We start from the raw sequence: 25,889 nt of genomic DNA, 5'->3' as shown, positions 1-25,889 counted from the left end.
GCAGCAGGAAATAAAGAGAACAAACCCAGCCGCGCTGATGGGTCAGCTACTGAGCTTCACAGCGGGCGGGTTATGCTACAGTTTATAAGTCCACTAATGATAAGACCACGAGCAAATATAGCGAAATGTCCTTACGCCAGAGTTCAGTGGGGTTTTTCGTTGAAGCAGGTAAAAACGTTCCGAAGCTCAGTTATTCACTGTTTGTTAGTATAAACTGCATTTGCAGATTGTAAGGCAATGAGTATGCTGGGTCTTTGGAACTATGCAAGGCACCTGGCATGTTTTAAATCTGCAGTGATAATCCCTGTGCCTGTAGACCCCAGTGTAATCTGTCTGAATGAATATAGGCCTGGTGCCTTAATGTGTGCCATCATGAAGGTATTGGAGCATCTGGTATTTGAGCATTCTTCACAGGAAGAAATGAGAGCTGCTACATATCAGTGGTCGTTAATAGTCAGGAGGAGGAGCGTGTGGACACTTTTACATTTCCTAGGAACAACAATCTCCTCTTCTCTTAAATTGTTGGACAACTCTGTCACCATAATTAAGAAAGCACAACAAATACTCAGTCCAACAAGTTCAGGGTGTCAAGAGAGAGGATGCATCAATTTTACAGAGCTGTAAAATGATCCACTCTCACTTTTTCAATACCAGTCAGGTACAGCAACACCGCTGCTCATGAGGGGAAAAAAAACTGTTAGATAGGATTAACATGAACAACTTCTAAGATCATAGGCACTGAGCTCCCCTCTCTCTCAGTTACCCACACCTGAAGTCAGCGGAAAGGACTTTAAATTTTAAATTACCCCGCACACCCAGCCAACCTCCTTTTTGATCCACTCCACTCAGTTAAAAGAATTAGGAGCATAAAATCCAGAGCGTCGCGCTTTAGAAACAGCACGTACCCTGAAGCAATTCATGTTTGAAACACCTCACAGGTCCACACCAGCACTTTATGGCATGGGATTGCCCAATAATACCAGTAGAAAGTCAGGGCTTGCACCAGCACTTTACTAAACAGAACTGCATATTAGGATTCATATTTGAATGTGCCTGGCACTTTTCTACTCATGCAACTGAACTGTGTGCAATAATTTCAATGGATCTTTTCTGCTTTTAGTGAGCATTTACGATACAGTGACTGTATGCATTTCCTCTATGTTCTAGGATCAAAGGGAGGGGTTTGATTCATGAAACTAGGATGTCTCTGTATAATTTATGTTCTGTGGGCACACAGAGACAACTTACAAGTAAATGTTAGGTTGATGTGGCAATAGAATATTGAAATTGAATTGAATAGAATTGAACTGAATATGCCTGTAGTCTGAATTACAGTTCAGCAGTCGGTAATTTCATGAATCTAATAGTAATGATCTAACAGATCTAATAGTAAAAACCTTAATAGTCTGCAAATGAGAACAGGGTGGGGTCACATAACACTGAATAAATGATTATGCCACTGACAGTAAGAGGACAGTGGAAGTGTTCTTGGGACAGAGCATTCATACACGTGTGTGTGCACGTATGTGTGTGTATGTGCGTGTGTGCAGAACAGCGCATGTCTGTGATGCTGGTTTTTCTTCGTATAGTCATTATCTATGTAGGTCAGGTCCAGTGAGTACTGCTAGCATGAGACACCAGCCCTGATATCAGGAGAGGTGGAAATATGTTAGGCAGTCTAACACGTGCTGTAGCTGAAATATATATTTGTAATAAGGGGGATGGTAAGGTGCACGGGGAGGGGGAGGCAGAGGCATAAATATGTTACATGGTGTGACACGTATGAGAGTGGAACTGTACATTGGTGATAAGGGGGATGTTGATGTACTGGCAGTGGGGGATGGTGAGGTACAGGCAGTAGGGGATGGTGAGGTGCAGGGTGTGGGGGATGGTGAGATACAGGCAGTGGAGGATGGTGAGGTACAGGCAGTGGGGATGGTGAGGTGCAGGGTGTAGAGGATGGTGAGGTACAGGCAGTGGGGGATGGTGATGTACAGGCAGTAGGGGATGGTGAGGTACAGGGTGTGGGGGATGGTGAGGCACAGGCAGTGGGGGATGGTGAGGTACTGGGTGTGGGACATGGTGGGGTACAGGGTGTGGGGGATAGTGAGGTACTGGGTGTGGGGCATGGTGGGGTACAGGGTGTGGGGGATGGTGGGGTACAGGGTGTGGAGGATGGGAGGTACTCAGTGTGGGGGATGGGGAGGTACAGGGTGTGGGGGATGGTGAGGTACAGGCAGCAGGGGATGTGGAGGTACAGGGTGTGGGGGATGGTGAGGTACAGGCAGTGGGGGATGGGGAGGTACAGGGTGTGGGGGATGGTGAGGTAAAGGGTGTGGGTGATGGTGAGGTACAGGCAGCAGGGGATGTGGAGGTACAGGGTGTGGGGGATGGTGAGGTACAGGCAGTGGGGGATGGGGAGGTACAGGGTGTGGGGGATGGGGAGGTACAGTCAGTGGGGGATGGTGAGGAACAGGCAGTTTGGGATGGTGAGGTACAGGCAGTGGGGGATGGTGAGGTACAGTCAGAGGGGATGGTGAGCTACAGGGTGTAGGGGATGGTGACGTACAGGGTGTGGGGGATGGTGAGGTACAGTTAGTGGCGGATGGTGAGGTACAGGCAGTGGGGCATGGTGGGGTACAGTCAGTGGGAGATGGTGAGGTACAGGCAGTGGGGGATGGGGGCTTTAAGTTGAGAAAGCACAGCTCCAGGAAGGTACACAAATTGGTGGACAACAGAAACAGCACTGGAAAGCAGCAAAGGAAACAAAGCCAAAAATACATACAAGCAGATATATGTAGAGGACATTACTTCATATCCACTTAAAAACTGCATATGGAGAGGGAACCCGTTTCAGGTAGCTATTCAACCTGTCTGTCGTGAATCTAAATCTGGTAAAAGCTATCAAACATCTTTTTTGTAAGCGCATCACATTTATATCGGACTATAAGCTGGTATGTTAAGCATCGTAAAAAAAGCATGGCTTGGATGCAGAACACTGATGGCCCACATGCTGGGAAATTTGGGGGGGGAAGGAGAGGGGGGCCTCAAAAAACAGTGCAGGGGGTAAAGCCGTAACCATCTGTGACAAAACTGCCATTTTGTGTATCAAATTGATATGGTGTCAAGAGCACAAAGACGTGCAGCATGACAGCTAATACACAACACTAGACTGCTGATAAAAATGTGGGAATCAGGTGAGAACAAAAGCAGTGCATTGAGATGACACGCTTCAAAGAGGACACAAAGAGGCTTCCAAATTACATTCATTATTAATAGTGTCAATAAATTACTGTGTCATAATTCATGTGGAACAGCTTGCAAGCCTTGTGTTCGCCTATTCCACCCAGAACATAATGCATACGATGAGATGGATACAGAATGGCACACAATAATGTCCTTATGCCACTGATATTGAAATGCATCTGCTTCAATGCCATGTATCTTGCAGATATTACTGAGTGATGGCATCTTTGATCAAAGATTACGACGCTTCCCTTCTCCCTAACAATAACGCTGGCTGCTCTTGTGGTAAACTAAATGTCAGACTGGCTGAACAGTGCGTGCAGCTGATGTGTTCATGAAATGTATTCTTTGTTCAAAAAAAGACATGTGAAATTGTTGGTTAAAGAACATCATACTTCATTTGAGCGTGGCATCTCCCGCCCACAGGCATTTCTAAAATCCATCCTGTAAATATCCCCAAATGGAACATGATTGAAAATACTATATCTAGTCCGGTCCACCTGATGTGCATTTCTGAATGGGTATGTAGAGAGAGTGGCTGTTGGCATTGTCGTGGAGTGTGCTGTCGTTATATTGTACAAGGGATACAGTGTGACCTTAAAAAAACCAGAACAGAATTGGCAGTATTATCAATGGGTGCTCTTGCCTACTATACAGTAGTTAGTGATGCCATTAACTGAGACTTTTCTAGAACGATTTTCCAATTCTCCTTCAATAACTGTAGGTCAGGCCCTAAGAAGAGTTAGACGGCACGCCCCATCATTACACCTGTGAATCCCAAACTGTTTCAAATGCTAATGCCTTCACGCAAACACACTTCCTAAACCCAGAATCGCAGAGCGGTTCTTCGGGGGTTCATGGGAGGGCACTGACCTTTCTCTGCGGAGGAGCAGGCGCAACCCATGGCCGTTAATCCGCTCGAAAATATGTCCCATCACAGACCGGGAAGATTTGGAAGACGAGAAAAATTAAACGAAGTTATCCGTGAGGACGCGGCCTGGGCTGCCAGACCACCATTTTGAAGGACACGCAGGGTTTTTGGTCGACGGCGCACACGGAAAGGCGAGCTCTCGCACCCGCACCGGCCCGCCGTTCTGCCGGTGCCGTCCTACACGGTCCGCTCGCTAGCTGTCGCTAAGCAGATGCTCGCTAATCCCGCCTCACATTTCATTCGGCGCGGGACAGCTGCATGGAGCCGGGAAACAATCGCAGATTACATTTTTTATTTTATTTCTCATTTATTCCGTCTGACGCCCATAATCCGACCTTCTTAACCTCACGATGTGTGTGAAAGAGTTTAATTGGGGCTTAATCCGATGGCTGCCGAATTAGGAAAGGCTACCTGGTCCCATGACCCCTACCTGGGGGTCTTCTGGGCACCCGTCACGCCACGGTGAACCTCTCTTTAAATTCAGTCTTTGTGGGATGCCCCCTGGAGGACTCTGGGGGATTTTCCCGATATACGCACGTTAATCCTCGTTGGCTTGGGTCCAGTCACCGAGCGAAATGGAGGAAAATCCAAACCCCATCAGGGCCCCCCTGGTTGCACATGTAAGCACACTCTTTCCAGTAGCAGGGCTCAACTGGCACATATTTCACACCCAACACAGCCATCAATCAAGCATCTTTCAATCTTGCCTGGTGTATGTCTTTTGTTTTCCTTGACACTCTATTAGGGATCTATTTGAAATTCAAATGCATTCCTAGGCTGTGGTACCTACTGCACTGGGCAGTTCATACAAACCCAGGGAGAGAAAGGAATAACTCACTTACCTATGTCAGTCTCTTTGTGGTTCTTAATTAACTCTGCCAGTTCAAAGTTGCCTGCTATAATGGCCACCTAGAAAAAAGAGCAATGTTTAATATGAGAATTTGAATATGAGAGAAATTTAATATTACACACAATGCATGTTATATGACTGTACGAGATAGTGGTTATCTATCAGGACTGTGGAATGCAAAATATATAACGAATTCAATAGGAAAATAGAAAAAAGAAAATCCTATACATTCAGTCCTACAACCCTGTAATAGCATTGGGCATGGCCTTTGCCATTAGAAATATTCATATTTAATATTATGCTAATAATATCCATACATACAAATGGAATATTTTCATTACTGCTCCATTCCAACCTACATAGGGAAGAGAATTCACACTGCACTTCAATGGCTCACCTTGCACACCTGTGCATGTGAACATGTGTATATATGCAAAGGAAATGTGCATGTGCATGAATAACAATATTAAATATATGTATATATGTACAGTGTGTGTGTGTGTGTGTGTGTGCGTGAGAGAGAGAGATCACCCATCTTATTTTGCACACTGTGATAGCCACAGTCAGATTAGGGGGTTTGACCAGCTGCAGCCTGTAAACTGACTCACAGTGTAATTAGCCCTCATCTGTGCCCACCGCGAGTCTAAGCACACACAGTCCCACATACCAAGGCAGCTGAGCTCTCTCTCTCTCTCTCTCTCTCTCACACACAAACACACACATACACACACACAAACACACACAGTTGTGAGAGTAAAGAACTCAGGGGTCATTTTAGGCTCTGATCTAAGCTCTAACGCACATATTAATTCAACTAAAACTGCATTTTTTCATTTAAGTAACATTTCCAGCGTGAGACCTTTTTTCTCAGATTCTAAGAAGTTGATACATGGATTTATTACAAGCAGACTCGATTATTGCAATGCTCTTCTTGCTGGCCTTCCAAACAAGTCAATTGACAGACTACAGCTTGTCAAAATGTAGCTGCAAGTACACTGACTAGGAAAAAAATGAGAGCTCCCATTTCCTGTCTTTGCTACACTGCGCTGGCTACCTGTGGTTTTCAGAGTTGATTTTTAAAATACTTGTCTTTGAAGCACTAAATGGCATTTGCATCTAAATATATCACTGTCTGCCCGTCTAAATATGTATCCAATCAAGCCCTAAGATCTTCTAGTGCTGTTCTGCTCAAGATTCCAAAGGCAAAGCATGAACAGAGTAGGTATTCATTTCCAGTGATTTCTGTGAAATTTGCCTTCAGATGGAAGGATTATGCCATATTGCATCATCCCCATGCAGTGTAGAAAAAATAAAAATGTCAAATCAAAGCAGCAGAAATGGAGGAATCCAACAGAAGCACACTAACCTAATTCACAAAATGAACCAATACGAATTTAAGAACATGCCGATGGACAAACAGCTAGGGACGGGGTGGGGGCTTTGGGTTCCTAATGACCAAGAACAAAAGAATCAGCTGTGACAATGGAATGCATGAACACACCTAGATGAGACTAGTCTTTTGCAAATGAAGATGGAATGTAAGGATTAAATGGTAAACAATGATAAAAGCAAATTCAAATCCGAGTATATTCAATTCATTTTCAAAAGGGTGTACTTATTTATAGTTCATCTCTCTCTCTCGCTCTCTCTCTCTATATATATATATATATATATATACATACATATATATACATACAGTATATAGTCTTTTTATAACTATGTTACTTCTGTTTTTATTTTTTATTCTGTTTTTATTTCTATTTTCTAGTTGCAAATGCTCATCTGTAAAGCATTTTGGGCTGCAAACCATTGTATTAAAAGTGCTATATGAATAAGGTAATAAATTAATTAAATAAAGGATGATTACAGCTCCTTTCCAAAGCTAAAGGGAGAGGGAGACAACATTATTTGAACAACAATAACAGTAGTCCAACTAAAAATGCTCTTTAAACTGACAGCTGGTACTTATTTACTACTTTTATAATAGGTAGTGTTTCCTATTGAGCCCTTCCAGGACAATGTCAGAGTATTAACACTTGAATATTTGTATTGAAATGCAATTAATTTTTGTTTTGAGATTAATCACAATAATCAAATAGTACTGAAAGCATCAAACAAAATGTACTAAAAACATACATAATCATAGTTTATAACACAATTCATATGACCCATTGCTGTTCTTATCCTGCTGCCCTGCATGTGTAATATAAGGTTTCAAACTGTGGCCCTAAATAGACCCACAAGGGGGCAGTAGAGAATTGTCTCAATTCCATACCAAGAGTATTTTTGTTTATCCTTTTAACTGATAAAACACCAAATGGAAGCAACATGTGGTTCAACACTACTAATATACACTAGGAATTTCAATGATAAAAATAATAATAATAATAGAATATGCTATATTTACATGTTTTTTTCTATTCTGGTTTCATATTTGGTGTGCACATACTAATACACCACACGGAGCAATTTGAAGGTCTTTTGCTTTTCTGGCTCTGGGTGGTTGAGCAATAGAGACCAGCTGACAGATTAATAGCATCTTTCATGTTGCACATTAACATAAGGGTCTCAAAAAACACAACCTGTAACCCACCCCAAGGGAGTGAGGGGAGAGGTGGGCTAGTGCTACGCTAATTACATTAGCTTTTACATCTGTGTTACATCTGTAACTTTAGCAAGAGCTAGCTAGCCAGCATACTGTCAGTATGTCAGTGGAAGTGACAAAAATCAATTGCAAATGCAGAGGCTCATGTGATCAAATTAGCAAAGACAGCTACAACTGCAAACATGGGAACAAGTACACACACACCAGAGAGGCAGAGAACCTTTCTCCATGAAGTATCAGAGGAAAAGTTCAACTCACACCCCTCTTTAACAGCAAGCTACACAAAAGGCACTGCAATGCATGTGCAAAGATTTTAAAAAAACAACACCTTTAAAGTGCTTCACAGCATGAACCTCTATCCCTTTCCCTCATAGCAGACAACAGTGAAGAACAGTACCGTTTCACGGGTCTCGCGAAGGAATGCTTCACATTTTAAAGTCATCTGCTCAGGCAGCGCATATTTCGCAGTATCACTACTCAGAATCAAACCTTTCTGCTGACACGAGAGCAAAAATTCCCTTTTCCAAAGTGCTAATCTCAAGGGGGTAGGGCCGTTGTAATAATCTCAGATATGCCTCTGCATAACAGTTGGATGCTTATAAAAGACATTAATGCTTGTGATTCGTGGCACTGGTGCGTCTTTAGGCTGCCGCGATTGCTTGCCCTACTGGAAATTACGCTGCGCTTATGTAACAAAGTTGGCTCGATCGCTCGGTCCAGATATAACTCGGAGTAGCCTTGAAATTGCACTTTACTGCTTAACGGGTCAGTACCCCCCCCCCCCCCCCCCCCCCCCAGGTGACCACTTAAGTGTTAATAACACGATGCCTACACTAGGAAACCCCTCTATGGATCCATGGAAATGGCGGCTTTAACTATTCGTTCACTGTGGAGAGGGCTTCGAAGGCTCTCTCATTATGGAAACTAAAAAATACAGGGGGACGCAGCGGGATGTTATGTTGATTGCACTGGTATAGCTGTAGCTGCGTAATGGCAGTAATGATGCAGCACAGAAAATAATTGAAATAAATATTTGCTGGATGCAAAGGAAATTTCAGCTCGAGGGGTCTTGCAATTCAGGTTACGGGAAGTGACAGATAACCCTGACAGTGAAGCTGATCGCTGTAGGGTCACTGCACTATTACCACAATCCAGTGCAATAGAGGAAGAGCAACGGATTTCAAATCTGAATAAAAATAAAATGAATAAAATGCACGTTTAATCTGAGGTCCTCTGGTTTAGGTAATCGAAAACAGAAAAACAAATGGCTTCAATAACTGAGCCTTGTTTTTGGAAACCTGCTCCGATGTGCATGTTCCTGTCTCTACGCCAAAAAAGGATTGCCATAGTAACTCCATGTTGTTTCTGGTTCAAGGAGTGGGTTGCGCCTATAGCTATTGCTCATAAGAGAGATGGATTTTCAATTACGAATGAACCGAATCTTATAAGGTGCAGATCCAGTAAAGACACAACGACATCGCAGGAAAGTGATCCACTGGTGCTCTCAAAAATGGGACGGCCCTTATTAAGTGTATTGTGATAATTTTTTATAGCTGTTTAGAGCAAGCAGAACAGTTTATATGGCCATCTAATGGTTTGTGCACAATTCTTAAAACAGAGCACACTTTACAAACAGCTGATAGGTAAGTCCTGTGCATTTCTACACTGGCGGATTGCAGGCACCTGATTGGTCAAAGGTGTTGCTGGCTCTTAATGAGGTATTGCCAATAGTTGCCCATAATGGAACATCTGGCCACACATGGTGCTAGTGGGGTCTGGACTCAGACTTGGTAGGACACATCACAAGTGTCTTAATCACACGCTCCAATCAGGAGCCCTTGTGAAGAAGGTACTTCTGTACACAGTGGTGCAGGGTTTACATTGATCAAATGGGTCAAGAAAAGCATTGCAGTTTATTTGGAACCGGCCAAGCAGCCTACTTGAAGGAACATCACCAGCAGCGTTTCCTGAATGGCACCTAACCATAAAGAAGTCAAAATGAGGGCACAAAAGTAAAGCGAAACCCCAGCCCTTTGGCTGAGGAAGAGGAGCAGCCCAACCACAGCGCGGCAGGTGAGTCCATCAGACCCAGAGAACCTGCAGCCACAGACCTCTGAAAAGGTCACCAGACACTAGCTTTGTACAATGCACTAGCTTCCTTCATCCTTTCATCAGTGATCCAAACACAACAGTCAATTAGTCAATTATTGATTCAAAGAAAACTTCAATAAAGGATCCTCACAGTCAAAACGTGTATCCAGCACTTCAGTATGAGTTCCATCTTTCAGTATGAACCCACTATTGTGCCCACGTGTGACTATTTTGGTCAAACATAAAATTTTGTCAGTTTTGCAGTATGTTTTACATTGTATTATATTACAGCCATTCTGCATAGTGATGCAAAATGAGGAGATGATCTAGTAACTACATGATGCTTGTCTGAACGGCAGACCTTGCCTATGCATTTGAAACTCAAGACATCCTTGTGACTGACTGACAGTGCAAGTAGCCAGGACTGAACTGAGCATCTGTAGTAAGGAGAGGTAGGTGACTCTTCAAGAAAGGTGAGATGTAATCTTTTGCGGCAACTTGAGAGACAACACCTCTGGAGTGTGGGTGGCCACCGTTGGCAAAAAACCCCATTAAAAAAATGAGATTAACCTGTACCTATCCCTGGGGAACAGACCACACAGAGATCTTGACTGCTCTGCACTGCAAAGGCATAGCCACATCTAGAAGTGACAGACTAATGGAAAGGACCGACAGGGATCTAGGCTTGACATTTGGATGGAGGAATTTACTTCCACCCATTTCTGTATTCACAACTTAGATGAGGCAGCTTGGACACATTCTGTATATACAGTATGGTTGGGGGTTGGCAAAGGGAATGTGCATTAATGCATAATGTATAAGCATTTGTGTATGGGGGGGGGGGAGGGGAATCAGGGAAAACAACAGAATAAATGCCGTTTTCCGTAACTACCGTACTCCTACATTTAAGTATGCTTATGGAAACAGACCAAATTATTGAACTGAGCTCTATCAAATCAGCAAATGGAGCATAGCACACATTTTTAGAAGGAGGGGATAAATAATTGAGATTATCAGGAAAGCTACAGTGCACAGAGGATGTGTAGATTACATAAGCGCTCCTCCTACGTGGATGGTAGACTCAAGCAGCCATGATCTGACTCCACAACACGAGGAGATCAGAACAGTAATCTATACTAATATCCACATATGACCCTGTCAGGAATAGGGGCACGTAGAGTAACACCAAGGACCATTTTCAACTGGGATGTTAATACCTGTTTGCTCTCTAAGCAGGCTAGCTCATCAAATGTTAAGTGCAGCGTTAGGGCATTCTGATCTTAAAAGCTCGGTGCTGCACCATGTGGTGATAACACTACTTTTCTCATTTCATGCACACGGCTTGTAATGAAACATAGGCACACATGAACGCACATACAAACACAAACACACACACACACACACACACACACACACACACATGCACAAATACTCATAGACACATACACGTAAGCACACACAGACAAGTGCTTGCACACACATACACGCAGCTGTTATTGAAACAACATATAAAAAATGCATGCACAAAAAATCACACATGCAGACAGGCATGTGCACAGACAGCCATTTACGGACACATATGTACACATCCATACATGCATACAATTACACATACACAAGCAGTCGTGCGTACAAAGTCCCACATACAATTTGCATACACACTCTCACATACAAGCCCCCAAACACACACACACACACACACACACAAAATAGAGTAACAATCAAATGATCAAATACCCATGCACACACACACAAATTTTTCTACTCATTCTCAAATCCATCGCACAATAACACACACAAATACCTCACATATATGTACCAAATATCTCATTTTAGAGGCTATAAAATGACAAAAGATCATGGACGAAGGAAAAGGAATATTCAAGTGCATGCGATTGTGTGGGATGTCCACACTTACAGCTTCAGCATCTTCACACCTGAGATGTGGCCCAGCGTTACTGGAGAGGGGGTGGGCTCCAGTACGTGCACTGAATAAAGTTATTTTCCATGTCAAATCTCTCTCACACATCTCACTGAGAAATTGGTAAGTTTATTAAAAAAAACTGATTTGCTTCTTCATATAACCAATACAGACACTATACCTCCTATTTAAAACAGTATGAAAATATTATTAGAGGGAACTGAGATCAGTCATTTGACATTTGATAATATTCCAAATCAACCCAATTTCTAAATTCTTTGAATATTTATTAGCAGTTCCACATGTATGTCAGCCTGTTTAACCAGCAGTGTAAAGTCATACTGTTACCAGTACTGAGGATACATAAAATGTATAATTTTATTTAGTATTTTTTTATATGTTACTTGATGCCTCTGCACGTCAATTTAAAAATGTAGGTCTCACACACTACACTCTGAGAGATGATTAACAGCCTTCCGCTAAACATGATTCAACAAAGAATTTACATACTTAATGTATGCTGAATAATAATATTCACAAGAGTTGAAACATACAACTCGGAGCAGCCATTGATCTGGAAGAATTATGAGTCTTTGGACACTTCAGCTAGGATCCACTTTTATTAAAAGCAGCTACAATGCACAACTACCCAAAGTACACCAACTACAGAGACCAACAGTTCATACTTAAATCAAAATACAAGTTCATAATACAGGAGCGATTAAGCGAATTCTAATCAAAGAACTAATTTAGAACACAAGATTTCATTCTGAAGACTTTTCACTAGAAAGGGTCAATGGGAAGTACCAACAGATAAAAATAAATGATTTGCAAGCTTTGCCTTTATTTTTAAATCAAAAACATATTTTGTTACTGAGTTCACGGCAATGGGACATTTCATTTTCAGTCATATTCAAAAGCACACGCTCAACTGTCATTCATGATTCACACTTCATTTTGACGTTGAATGTGTTTCATGTAGAACACTTCATTTGCAAAAACTGTGCCTTTTTCAGCTCTGGTGTTCTTCATTATGTGAGTTTTTTCAAATCATGTGTAGCGGTGAAAATTTTTCAAAATATTGTTTTGCACCCACATAGGTTTAAATTTAGTTTTTATTTCATTGGTGCTCCAGGTTCTAAAAAGTGTGTTGTTTTCTTGGTTTGCAAGCACTACCATGTAGTTTGTAGAAATGGTGGACTGGCTTGGTTTGGAGTTTTATATTGTTCAGAATACATAAAGACTCTACTATACAGGGAAAAATAGCATGGCTGCAAGGTTGAAGTACCTGTGTAAATCAATTCCAGCAATAGCCGCAGCCATGTACAAGTACAATGGTGGAAACTCTCTGACTCATTTCATTAAAGCTACATATAACATTTGTATGGCCTTCACTAACTGAGTTAGCCAAGTATATAACAGAGGGAAATGTGGGTAGGCAAGTCAAATAGGCCATTACCACAAAGGTTAGTGTGAATCAGAAACCATTGCTCTTTTTCATCAGAGCTTTAAAAGTCAGCATTATGAAATCTTTAGTCTAGACAGGGGGTCATTTTTTTCTGGACTTCATCTCCCACAATGCATCTCCAGAATCCCACTCAACAAGATAAAAGGGTCACACCAGCCTATTATTTCACTGTTTTCCAATCAGGCAAAACGAGATGCCTTCCAGCTGACACACCTAAACAACAATTAACACACGTGGAGTTACTGCAGCGCTCGAGTGGCCATCAAGCGTGGAGGACTGCCTTACATAAAGCCAGCGTTATCTGGGTCTCTCTCTCTCTCTGACTCATGAGGAAGCTTTGTTTAAGTCAACAATGTTAGTTTGTTACTATTTGAACCTTCAGGCTCCCAAAATATTCATGCTGTTACACAACAAGTATTGATTCGCTTCTTAAACGGCAGACTCCCATAATGACTGACAATGAGTAATTAATGGAAAAAGGTACGATCTGTGATGACTGAAATCACAAGCAGACAAAGCTCCCTGAGATGTTTCATTTAATCAAAGTTTTAACAACTCAAAGCTTAAAGCATGCCAGCATAACCAGAAACCAGAGATCCATGAGCGTGATACCGTTTGTGTAACTGCGGTGCCACAACCGAGCTTGAATCAAGCCATTATACCCTGTATGGTGTGGCAGAGGTATGACAGCATTGCATTGCGTGTTTCAACATTGTGGGAACATTTTGCACAAGCTTGGATTTACAGTAATTTCACACATTTCACTGTCGACCATTTTAGGTCATGGGTACAACCTGTAGGGCATCTTGCTTTAAGCAGAATCAGCAGGAAAGGACAGAGAGGAGCGCATCCGTACCTGGAATGGAGTTTGGCTGTTGTAGTTCTTCACCTCCTTGCTGGCTCCGCGGACAAGAAGAACTCTGGCACAGTTATCCTGGGGGGGAAACAGGACACACAAGAAACCACCAGAGGTGGTTAACAGGTTTCCGATCTCCTGAAGCCTCCACCCACCCCCGCACCCCAATCCCTATCAAGGAAGGAGAGCAGATCAGAATTCGCCACGGCGAAGCTTCTGAAGCAGGTTTGGCAAACGGCTCCTCGTGGAAGCGGGCCAAAGTCAGCCCGGGTAAAATCCGCGGCACTTACGGGTTTGGGGGCACCTCCTCGGGGCCCCGCGGACAGAGTGTGCGCGGCGCGCGGGGAAACGGAGAGGCACGGGAGGCTGAGAAAGGCTCTGCGCAGCGAGCGAGGGGGAATCTTTTTATGCCGCGGCGCAGAGAGAGCCCACTTCCAATCGCTGGATTTAGCTGCCCACCCACGGAAAGCTCCGCCGAGCACACGCGCAAACACACGCTTTCGCTGAAGCGCACACACCGTTACACAATTACCCAACGGCTCCAGCACCGCCACCCGTTACGTCCTCGCCGCTCTGCACAAACCGTGAATTCTTTCGAGGCGTAGAACACAGGGGCCTGCATCCAACAATCATTTGTCCTTAACTGACTGTAAAAGCGATTGGTACTTCTTCGGTCAGAAGCAAGATTTGGCAAGCTGATTTTGGTGATTGTTGAACTTGCCAAACTGTGTTTGTAAAGAAGAGATCTAACACTTGCATTTAATTATAAATAAAATTCCATGGAGCTGTTGACTGATTGTAGGCCAGAACCAACCTCAACAGAAGGTGATCAGTGAGGGGGCCTTGCAAATGTATTGCACCACTAGAAAAATTAACATTTTTTAGAAGCAAGGATGTATCTTGTATCATTTAAGGCGTCTGTCTGTTCTGAGGGCAACTCTGATATTTTACATCCCTACTATAAAACAACAAATCTAGTAATCATTATCTTATTATGCTGTGTTGGATTGTCACTGTAATTCACTCCAAAACATCACACAATAATTTAGAAGGTATACAGTTTGTCAGACAAAATCACTAATTTTGTCAACAAAATATTACAGGTTTTGACAAAAAAACAAAAAACTATCTGGGATTTGTGCTTTGGTTCAAGGAGCTGTAGCATTTTTTCAGAATGGCATCCTCCACTATAAGGGAATTCACACCACTTTCCATTATCTCGCCAATAGAAGATGTGTGAATATTTTTTAGCCAGAGGGCAATCTCAAATGTGCTGCTCTTTTCCGGCTGGGAGGTCCATCATCGCTGCTGTACTTCTTCTCTGGATCAGAGCTTGTGGGCAGGGTCAGCCACAATCACAGCCACAAACATTGATCTTTTCTGCAAACTATACGTCCTAATGTTATTCTCCACAATACGCTGCAGGCACAGTACGATACTTTTCAGCTTCTTATCACAGAAACACAAGCACAGTTTTGCCGGAATTTTCTCACTGAGATATTCATATGTAGGTCTTGTTTTCCCTCCTTGTAAAGACAGCCTTCGCCATAAGAGATAACCACAAAACATACACCGCCGACTCTTAATGGGTTAGAATTTGTGTATTTGAACACATACCAACATGTTTGCTGCATTTCTGTTTTGGCGATTGGTTGAATCTAAATATAATTTGATTCCATTTTAAATGTTCCATTTAAAAATGAGATGTGCACCTCTCCTTTGATCAGAATTAGCTCCCCTGTAACATGCTGGGGTGGGGGGGGGGTGTTATTATGTTGAGAAATCTCACCGGGTCATGTGCAAGTATATTAGATAAGTGCACACTCTCCGGCTGCAATACTCCCTGTGGGGACAGCAGGAGGGCATAGAGGGTACAGGAGCAGAGTTTAATTGGAGATACAGAAATTGTGAAAAGAAATGAAGGGGGAGGGGTGTTGCGGATATATAGAGATACACAACACATGCAAAAGCAAATAAAATGGCGGCACATTGCAGTCAGGCTGATCATGTTCCATAACTCATGAACCCTGACAGTAAGAATAGAAGTGTATGTTTGTATACAATTTCAAACCAAGAGAGGCATTATATTTTGAATTACACAAAAATGTGTTCTTGAATTTGATTTTCTTATTTCTAACAGATGTACCAAGACAAAGGTCTGCCAAGAAATCCTGAAAGCATTTCCATTAATTATTTTTAATATCAATTTCCATTTTTTCTATTGCCTTATTAATATATACAGCGCTGTGAAAAAGTATTTGCCCTCTTCCTAATTTCCTCCATTATTGCATATTTGTCACAATGAATGGTTTCAGATCTTTACAGAAAATGTAATATTAGACAAAGGGAAACTGTTACTTCATTTATGTAAAGAAAAAAGTTGTCAAAAACCCATATCACCCAACTGAAAAGGTAATTGCCCCCTTAGTTATTCAATCAACCAATTAACCATATTTAGTTCATAACTAGATTTGGCTGATTGAACCCAATCATACTTGATTTCAGTCAGCCCTATTGAATCTAAACCTCACTGATATTGAATCTTACCATCAGAGTGAAGTAGTCACCACAAAGTTTCTACAAGCACACTATGCCATGATCAAAGGAAATTCCAGAAGAGATGAGAACGAAATTGTTGAAATATATCAAGAAAGGGTTACAAAGCCATTTCTGGGGCTCTGGAACTCCACCAAACCACAGTGACAGCCATTATCTCCAAATGGAGAATACTTGGAACAGTGCTGAATCTTCCCAGTAGTGGCCGATCTGCCATAATTTCTCCATGGGCGAAATGATAACTCATCCAGAAAATCACATCAGTCAACATCCCAGAAAGACATCAAAAGAACTGCAGGCCTCTCTACCCTCAGCTAAGGTTAGTGTTCATGATTCCACAATAAGAAAGAGACTGGGCAAAAATGGGATTCAAGGGAGAGTAGCAAGGAGGAAACCACTGCTAGCCAAGAGAAGCATCAATGCTCATCTCACATTTGCAAAAAAGCACCTGGATGATGGACAGATGAGTCAAAGGTGGAACTTTTTGAGGACATGAGTTAACATCACTGCCCATCAGCTGGACCCTTCTGAGCATGTACTGAATGCTGCATCTGGAAATCATAAGCTTCTTTGCAATTTTTCTCTGGAAATAACCTTCTTGCCACAATATGTTCACTTGGCCCTGCACATCTAAGCCTAACTCCGTCTTCTTTGCTATAGTTAGTGCTTATTTTACTTTACTTTACTTTACTAGCTAAACATATTAGGCTACCTGTAGTTTAAAAAAAACTTAAAGTAGGTAAGATTTAACTCAATTTAATTACCCCTTTGCACTTTGCAAAATACCCTCCCACAAAATGATTGCAGAGACTTCCAAAAATGTGTCTAATTTTAATTAAAGCCAAAGAAGCATATTTTTAGAGAAGTTGTGTCTCTGCAAGTAGAAGACTTTTGACCTATACTGTACCTTCCCTGGTTCATTTTGCAAGATTAGTTTTGGCAAGCAATGCAATACGCATTAATGTGTGACATGTATGTGTGATATGTGACAAAAGGCAATCTAAATACATATGATCATTATGTAACATATTTTGGCCAGCACCTTTATATTCTTCCCCAAGGTGCATACATATCACAGAGAACATTCCACTATTACTCCCTGTACACACTATCACTGATTACATGCACCATAACTTGCAATTGCATGCTGAAAATTTCAGATAAAAATCCACCTCTAATATATTTAATATATTTTCTGCAACCATAAAATGTTGCTTTTTTGTGAAGGACATCAGTTTCTCTGTTCTACGGTTATCTTCTTTGGACACCAAAGGTCGTATATGAGCATTAGCATAATGTCATTGGAAAAAGTCAAATGAATGGAGTGTGTTGAAGTACACAGCTAAGCTTTTTTCCACTCACACGTATGTTCCAGATGACCCCTGCACACTTGCTATAGAATTTGTTTGTCAATCCACCTCCACTTCACCTCCGTTTGAAGGCAGGAAATAGCACTCTAAAGGAGAATATTAATAATTGGTTTTCAGAGGCCAGGACTTCTCTGCGCCTCTCCTTTACTCTTATCCCACCTCTCAGACCAGTGCTTGGCAACCACGGAAATTAGGACACCAGCGAAAACCACAGACAACGATAACATGTTGACATTTCACACGGAACAGAACATCTATCAATTCAATGTCTTTAGTTCAGTGGCCAAGGACGCGGTCGGCCAAGAGCGCATCTTCACCCCGGTCATTTCGATGTAAGAAGTGGCAGCTCGAAGGTTGAGAGACTTCTTTATGCAGAAACAAATCTCTACAACCACTTTTTCTGTAAAGTATGTCTCCCTATTCCCACTGCGTCTGGTTCTACCTGATGCAGGAATGCAATTTCCTCCAGATTCGAAAATTTCCGACTGTTTAACTGCATCTATACCAACATTAATTTAGCGTGATACTGATCACTTGGTTGCCACTGTACTGTACTGTCGGTTGTTGAATGACTAAAAGTTCAGTTGTTTAAGTAGGCATTTGCATGAGTTACATAAAAGCTATACAACCAAGACAGATGATTCCATGTCTCTTTTAATCAACTGCCAGTCCAATGACTCACATTCAGCCTCTGCATCACCCCATTAACTAAATGATCTAAATCTGTACCCACTAGCGTTATGAGCAAGCTGCATACTACCAGTGTTAAAGCTCATGATTTGCGAGCTCATTAGGAATATTCAGGAAGGGATGTAGTAATGGAGCATTCAAAAAATGAATGCTGGAAATAAGTATCTGGTTAGGATGCAGAATATCTCAGAGAGCATTAAACAGGAGGCCATGTTGTATACTACAGCTCTTTCTGAAAACACAGGGTCACTGGGGACCAACTGTGTGTAGACAGCAGTACATATGGAAAACAGCAGAAAGGTACATGAGTCATCAGAATTCTGGCTAAGCAGTGTGTAATTTGGAATTTCAGAACCAGGAACACAATTGGTTCATACCTGAACTAATTAGTAATTAGGAACAATGATCATTCTATGCAACCTGTCCAAACCACACAAGGTCTTGCATGTCTGTTTTTTTAGCACAGAAAATTGCACTCGCGGTAATGACCTGCCACGCCACACAGAAGCGCTTGCCCACGGATTGCATACGCAGAGGATGTCCTTATTTGGGCATACTGCGTCAGGGCGCGCCAGGTGACAGCACCGCACCGTAAGCCGGGCGCGGCCATAACCCTGTCGTGGCTTAGCTTGATGTGCGCTCATTAAACGTGGCCGCCTACGCCTGCGGAAGAAGTCTGCTGACCACGTTGCTCATGTGGAGGGGGTGGGGGAGAGGGCAGAGCCATTAATGAGAAAGAGGGATCTCCCATTGATCTGCAACAGCCTTGACAAGAAATACCTCAAATACCTGGAAAAGGGAATAAAAACCCCTTGCACTGCATTTTGGGCATCAAAAAGAATATAACGAGGGCCAGGGCTGCATTGTCAAGGTTATCCAATCAAACGGCGGAGTGGCGGTTCTCTGAGGAAGCGCCAGTGTCTTCACTAATTCAGAACCTGGGCTTGGCAGGATTCAAACCCAGGACCACTGCCACAGTCCTGGACCACTGGACCATATTAAATTACATTATTTGCTTTACTTAACTTGATGGTACTGTACATATTTGTTTGACGTTAGTTAGGAACATACTAGAACAGCATAACAACAGTAATATTACAACAGCATTGGCCAAGTGTATAACAAAAGGAGGAATATTGTTGTCCATGTTCATGATGTGAACCGTGAAGGCATGATCTCAACTGTCTTGTCACATACTGTATATTAGCTAAGTATATAACAGTAGGAGAAACAATACATGTGATAAGTATATGTATAGCAATGTTACCTACTACTGAAGATAACTTATTGAGCTGTTTCAGAAGATGTTTGAATCCCACTTAACTGCTGAGTGGTGAGAAAACTTAGTCTGAAATTAACAAATGCAGAGGACAGTACCATTTTGAAAATTAATGTGTGAAGGAAAATATTAGCTCGACACAGTTTGAGCAAGAGCACCGTGGTAGTTTTTCCACCCGACATTTTGGCTTTCAACTCTTATGGTTACTTAAAATGCGTTTTCCTTCTTTTGACTGATGGTCATCAAGAATGCAGCTCAGGGCTACGACAGTATGGTCTTAGCTGAAATGCAACCTGGAGACTACACCATAGTGCTCCCACGTCAACAAGGCAGGTGTGAGCTCAGTGGTGCGAGTGAGCAGGTGAGGGTGACGCTGAGTGTGAGCGCGCGCACGCACACACCTGGTTGTAGAGCGCACAGATGTGCAGCGCCGTGTTGCCCGAGGCGTTCTGCGCGCTCATGTCCGCGCCGTAGAACAGCAGGTGCTCCAGGTGCTGGACGTGTCCATAGCGACAGGCCTGAAACACACCACGGAACGGGGAAGAGGAGTCACACCAGCAGGCAGGGGGCAGAATTACGTTTTCATGTGCGTATCCACACAAATTCACATCGACAGCTAAAGGATAACAAATTTTTCTTGATCCCAATTGATTTAACTGTGATAAAAGTCTTCTGTTTTTTTTACTCAAATCCTTATTTTTGATTTCATCAAAAGTACAAAAGTTTTTTTTAATTGGTTTGCATCAAATAAAACGTTTGATTAATTACAGGTGAGCTCAAACATTTTCAGTCATAATTTTCTTCAAGAAAAAGCACAAGGAATGCAAATCCAACAAATAACTTGCAAGCATTGTAACCAAGCAACATAAATGAAACCCCCATGGATTAACTTTAATGAGCAAAATTTTCCGATCCTCAGCTTTCAAAACGAAACAACGCTACTTCAGTGATTGTATGCTAATAATCTACAACAAATGCTCAACACATGATTAAAATTATATCACTATATGCTTATTAATATTCCTTTCAAATATTAATATTCCACTGGTAGAATACATTAGCTGATCTGGTGACCACAGGGAGCTACATTTATGAGCACATAGAGGATTGACCAGATAAAATAAGAAAAGCATTAATGACTGCATTAATGTCACTGGGGAAATAAAGGCATTCATGTAGGTCTATATCTAGATCTGAGATCAATGGAATACATTCACCAGACAGGGAGGGAATCAGGCCAAGGTCTATCAAATACATTCCAGTTTATGCATATTGAATATTGTATTGCACTCTGATACCATTCCCAACTGCACCGTTGAAGTTGCAGTTTCAGCTTTGTCCACTAGATGTCAGGGTACCTTCACCAAGCTTAGGCTTGTCCTGTACAAGTTTCAGATGCCTTGTTTTCCTTCGGTAAACCTTCCGTTTTAAAAAATAAGCCAGATTCACTTACTAAAATGAGCACATTCAACCAAATAATAAATACAAATGAAGCGCAAATGAAAATAATCCTCCTGTACGACATACAAAACAATAACTGGGTTTAAAAGTGACAGAATGCCGGAAAGAAGGCCAAATTACAAACTAAAAATAAACCACTACATTAAAAAAAAACACATTTTCAGCGCGAGGATATCAACATAGTAAGAGTCAGCCATTCCAAGCTCCACCTACGCGGTATAGTTGTGTATTATATCGTTTTGTATCATTTACAGAAAGCTACGCGGACTCTCGCCCCTGGACTGATGGGTCTCTTCACAAGACGGGGGAGACGAAAGGAGCCATTTTCACAAAGCGCAGGGAAGACGGCTCTCACAATGGGCCGAGGCCCGTCTAATCCGGCTGATATCCATCGAGGACAAAGCGGCACATGAAATTGCAGCAGGGTGGGATTCTCTTTCCTTTATTAGACGACGAAAGAACCCCTGCCCTCTGATAAGGCCTCGGAATCGCTTCCCCCCCTGGGCTTTAGCCTCGGTAATGTGAGCGAGATAAGACCTTTTAAAATAAACAAACAATGTCTGGACACCCGGTGGCACTTCGGCGCACTGTTGTTTCAGAGCTTCAGAACACACAAACCAGCACGATGAGAGAGCTAGAGAGTGTTCGTCGTTCCAAGGACCAGCATTTGCACGGGTTTCTTATTGCAAATACTGCCATTGATATGGTCCGCGATTACGTTTGAGTGGATTTAGTAATTCCTTGGCACGTTTAAATGGTGTGAAAAAGCTTTATTCACAAAAAGCACATTGGGGCTTTACAGGTATATTTGCAGACTGGCTGAGGGTCATTAAAGGACAAGGACCGAGTTACACATCTCCAGTTAAGGAGATACTGCTCTTAAATGAGCACATTGCCTTATTCTCATCTCAGACCCCATTTATCAAACTCAGCGTAAATTTCATAATAAGCCATAATAAATGAGTGTGCGCGTAAATCCATAATCCTGTATAAGCATATAAAAGTTGCGAAAATCCGCTTGGTTCTGGAAGACACGTTTTGCAAATATATTCTCTAAGAGGGCTAGTGCAGCCATGTTATGTACAGAACAGCACAACACAAGGCATATTAATGCAAACCTGGATTTGACGCGTTCCATCTCACAATGCCTGTTCTCGTCATTATGTTATGTTATGTTATTGTCATATAGTATCAGCCAACCACTTTTTCATGTTAGAGTTATTCATATGTGCTTATGCTTTTATTGTGTAACATATAGCACAATATATTCTTTCAACACACCCTGTAAATGTGAATTTGTGTAGCCTTTTGTAAACAATACGCATAACCGTTTAGATAGATTATTGTGACACATCAGGCCTAGCTGTTAACTGACACCTCCCTAACTCTTGTTGAAATGAATTGATACAGCAGTGCTTTGTACTTTGAATAACTACTTTACACATGCCTGTTCTATTATTTGATTTAAGATAAAGAGTAGAACATACAGGCTTTCAATATGACTTTTCTGCCATTAGTTGTACACAGAACTAAGCACTTTCAGATATAAAGTTAAAATGTGATAAAATGATAAATCACATAAGTTAATGTGGAATTAGCATATTCTTCCAATAGATGGTCAGTATTGTAACTATTGTAATGACAAAGCCCATTGAGGTTACATTTACAAAAGCATTTCATGCTCATGTGCAATGGTGATGGCAAAAATGCTATTGTTCTTGCCTGGTTAGTAGGCATTTAGGCTCACAGGATGTGATGTCATAGTAATTGTGCTATAACCCTGTCAATCACAGTGAGTGATCGCGTGTCACAGTTAAAGGGGAGGAGCTGAGCTGAGCTCACCTGGTGGATCTCGTGCCAGCCGTTCTCGTCCTGGCAGCTGACAGTGGCCTGCTCGTGCAGCAGCAGTTCGCAGCAGTAGGGGTCTCCCCCGACCATGGCAGTGTGGTAGAGTGCCGTCAGGCCCCGGCTGTCCTTGTAGTCCGGCGACGCTCCCAGCTCCAGCAGCGTCTGCAAGAGGCCACCTTGAGCCAGGCATCCATCTACTATGACCAGAGGAATCTTACTGCACTCTCTGTCTGAAAGCCGGAGCTCTTCTGATTCAGAGACATCAAACCTTCAGCCAAGACACAAACAGTACTGTAGCCGCAAGCTAGGTGGCAGCCTTTTATTTTAGTCAGTGGACTACTACTTCAAATTGTACAAGGTGAGTGTAGCATTGGTGTTGTAAAGCATTGGAAAAAGCACTGGGTCACTTCTACAATGGTCCCAATTTTCAAAGTCTAGAGTGCAGCACAGTGAGCTGGGAAAGAGAATGAGCAAGTCGATGAGCACACAAACACTACCGTCAGGGCCACTTGGTTCTTAGACTTGGCTGCCTTGTGCAGGGCGGTCAGCCCGTCTTTCGCCCGGAAATCCAGATGTGCACCCCCGTTTTTCAGGGCCTTGATTACGTCCACCATGTTGTCCAGATGGGCGGCGAAGGTCAGCGGGGTTTCTGCGAGGGGGCAGAAACAACAGGACGTACCCTCAGAATTCGCTCAGGCTCGGGCTCAACAGAGGTGGAAAAATCCAGGTCCTGAAAGTAAAAGTCCACCCCAGTATTTTGTTCCAAACACCTGGATTTGTTAATTAGTAGAATAACCTTTCAGCAAGGAGATAGAACTAATTAGTGAAATCAGCTGGCTGAGTTCATGGGTGGAAGAAACACATGGCAGGACTTTTAATTTTCTGACACCTGGACTTCTGCTTCTAATCCTCAGGCTTAGCATTATTAGGACTCAAAAAGGGAGATGTGTGATGGTACAGTATTTTACAACAAAACTGAAATCCTGAAGTGATAACAAAACAGAATGAAAAAAGATTTATTCCACACATGCATCCCCTCTGTTTTTCAGGCAGGGGAGTCGCTAAGCCAAGTCGGGAAGACCACGCTACAAACTGAGCAAAGAGAGATCGTAGTAACAACGGACAGACAGCATAGGTGCAGTAGTTGTTACGTGCTGGGGGGTTGGGGGTTGGGGGGGGGGGGTGGGCCTGCAGGTTGAGCCGAATTGTGTAAGTGGTTTTGGCAGAGCACCAGGAAACAGAGGCCACAGCATGGCTCATTTAGATTCGGTCTCTGTTGAGCCTGCAAGTGGAGGTGGCCCTGTCGAAACAGTGCCAGAGGCATCCGATGGAGAAAATGCGCTCTCCGCAGTCCTGCCTCCCCAATCGCAGGGCTGAGTCTTGTGTGTGCTAATGCTGGGGCCTGTCACAGCACCAGTTATGCAAAACCTGCATTTTAAGTCTGCCTTCTTTAGCAGCTTAAAAATGAATGAATGATGTTTTCCTATTTTGGGTCTTCTCAAATGCGGTCTGGTGAGTTTGGCATTCACATAAATGCAGTTTGTATGGAGAACAATAAAACCTGAATTTAAGTCAAATTTCTGGACATATATTAAGACTTCAAAGGTTTAACCGCTTGCCTTGTTCCACCTTGTGTGAACAACAAACCCAGTGCGTTTACAGCGGTAACTTTCCAAAGGTAAGACATTTCAGATGTTCTGTCATTTCATATTGTTATTCAATACATGTGGAAAACACTTTCACTTCAACGACATTAACAGACAGTGCACAAACGCACTAGTTTTCAGCGATACAAAAGCTTTTACCGTGTAATAAATAATAAATAAGAGCTTTTAATTTTTAATATTAAAACTTTCAGGATATTATTTGCCACGAAAGCCTCGCTAAGACCGTGGGTGGAGGGAATTCATGGAAAGCAAAATCAGATTTCACTAACTAATCCCCCTCGTTTAAATCGGGAAGATTTCATTATATGATGTAATTAAAGCCAAGAGACACACATTCCCATATTTGCATTTTAAATAACCACCAAACTGTTATCTTTAACTAATTGCGCTAATTAAGAAGGCATGGAAGAGAGGTTGAAGCATGTGCACAGCAAAAAAAGGGGGATTTCAGAGGATCTTTCCACTGCAATATATCACCCTCGGCCAAAATTAGATGCAATTATCATTGCCGTCCTATCCGTTATGAAATTATAAACGCTGACATGATTAAGGCCTCGGAAGCTGCCCACTCCAGAACTGGACCACATTCTGCAGAGCAAGGATTTTTTGGAGCTGACAGATTTTGGAGCTGACAGAACTATTGCTAGGGCAAAGACTTGCCTTACTGCATTAAAATTAAGCTGTCAGCGGCAGTGCACTCGCAAAACCACTTAAGTATTATGAAATTCCTCTTTCATACGCGTGCACAAAAGAGGGAGAGAGAGGAGGAGGCAGGGAAGACAAGGAGTCTGGATTCTATTCTATTGCACTACCGTTCGCTCTCAAAGTTTCATTAATATCTAAAAGTGCTACTTCTTATACAGAATTTTTCGAAATTATACTGATATGTATATCAAATCTATTCAGTCCAGATTGAGTCTGAAGAAACGGAAGGTTCTGGAAGCACAGTATCTACTGTAACCCAATAAAACTAGCCTCTTTGCTTTTTTTCTTTCGCTATGACAAAATGAGTGATTGCAGCCAAAATGTATTGAATCAACATAAAAATGA

At 42.3% G+C, this 25,889-nt stretch overlaps 1 protein-coding gene across 2 annotated transcripts in view; it reads right to left on the bottom strand.

Moving 5' to 3' along the window:
• Positions 1-25,889, bottom strand: part of LOC118226851 (SH3 and multiple ankyrin repeat domains protein 3-like) — a 156,642-nt gene that overhangs the window by 73,840 nt on the left and 56,913 nt on the right. For both annotated transcript variants that reach the window (XM_035416809.1, XM_035416810.1), the window contains exons 6-10: positions 23,670-23,821; positions 23,167-23,334; positions 20,265-20,381; positions 13,969-14,046; positions 5,020-5,086 (exon numbers count right to left, since the gene is read on the bottom strand). In XM_035416809.1, the coding sequence (XP_035272700.1) occupies positions 5,020-5,086; positions 13,969-14,046; positions 20,265-20,381; positions 23,167-23,334; positions 23,670-23,821 (582 nt within the window). The remainder of the gene's footprint in view (positions 1-5,019; positions 5,087-13,968; positions 14,047-20,264; positions 20,382-23,166; positions 23,335-23,669; positions 23,822-25,889) is intronic.

This window comes from Anguilla anguilla, chromosome 5 (assembly GCF_013347855.1).
Source record: "Anguilla anguilla isolate fAngAng1 chromosome 5, fAngAng1.pri, whole genome shotgun sequence".
Lineage (NCBI taxonomy): Eukaryota > Metazoa > Chordata > Actinopteri > Anguilliformes > Anguillidae > Anguilla > Anguilla anguilla.
This window is presented reverse-complemented; position numbering and strand designations above follow the sequence as displayed.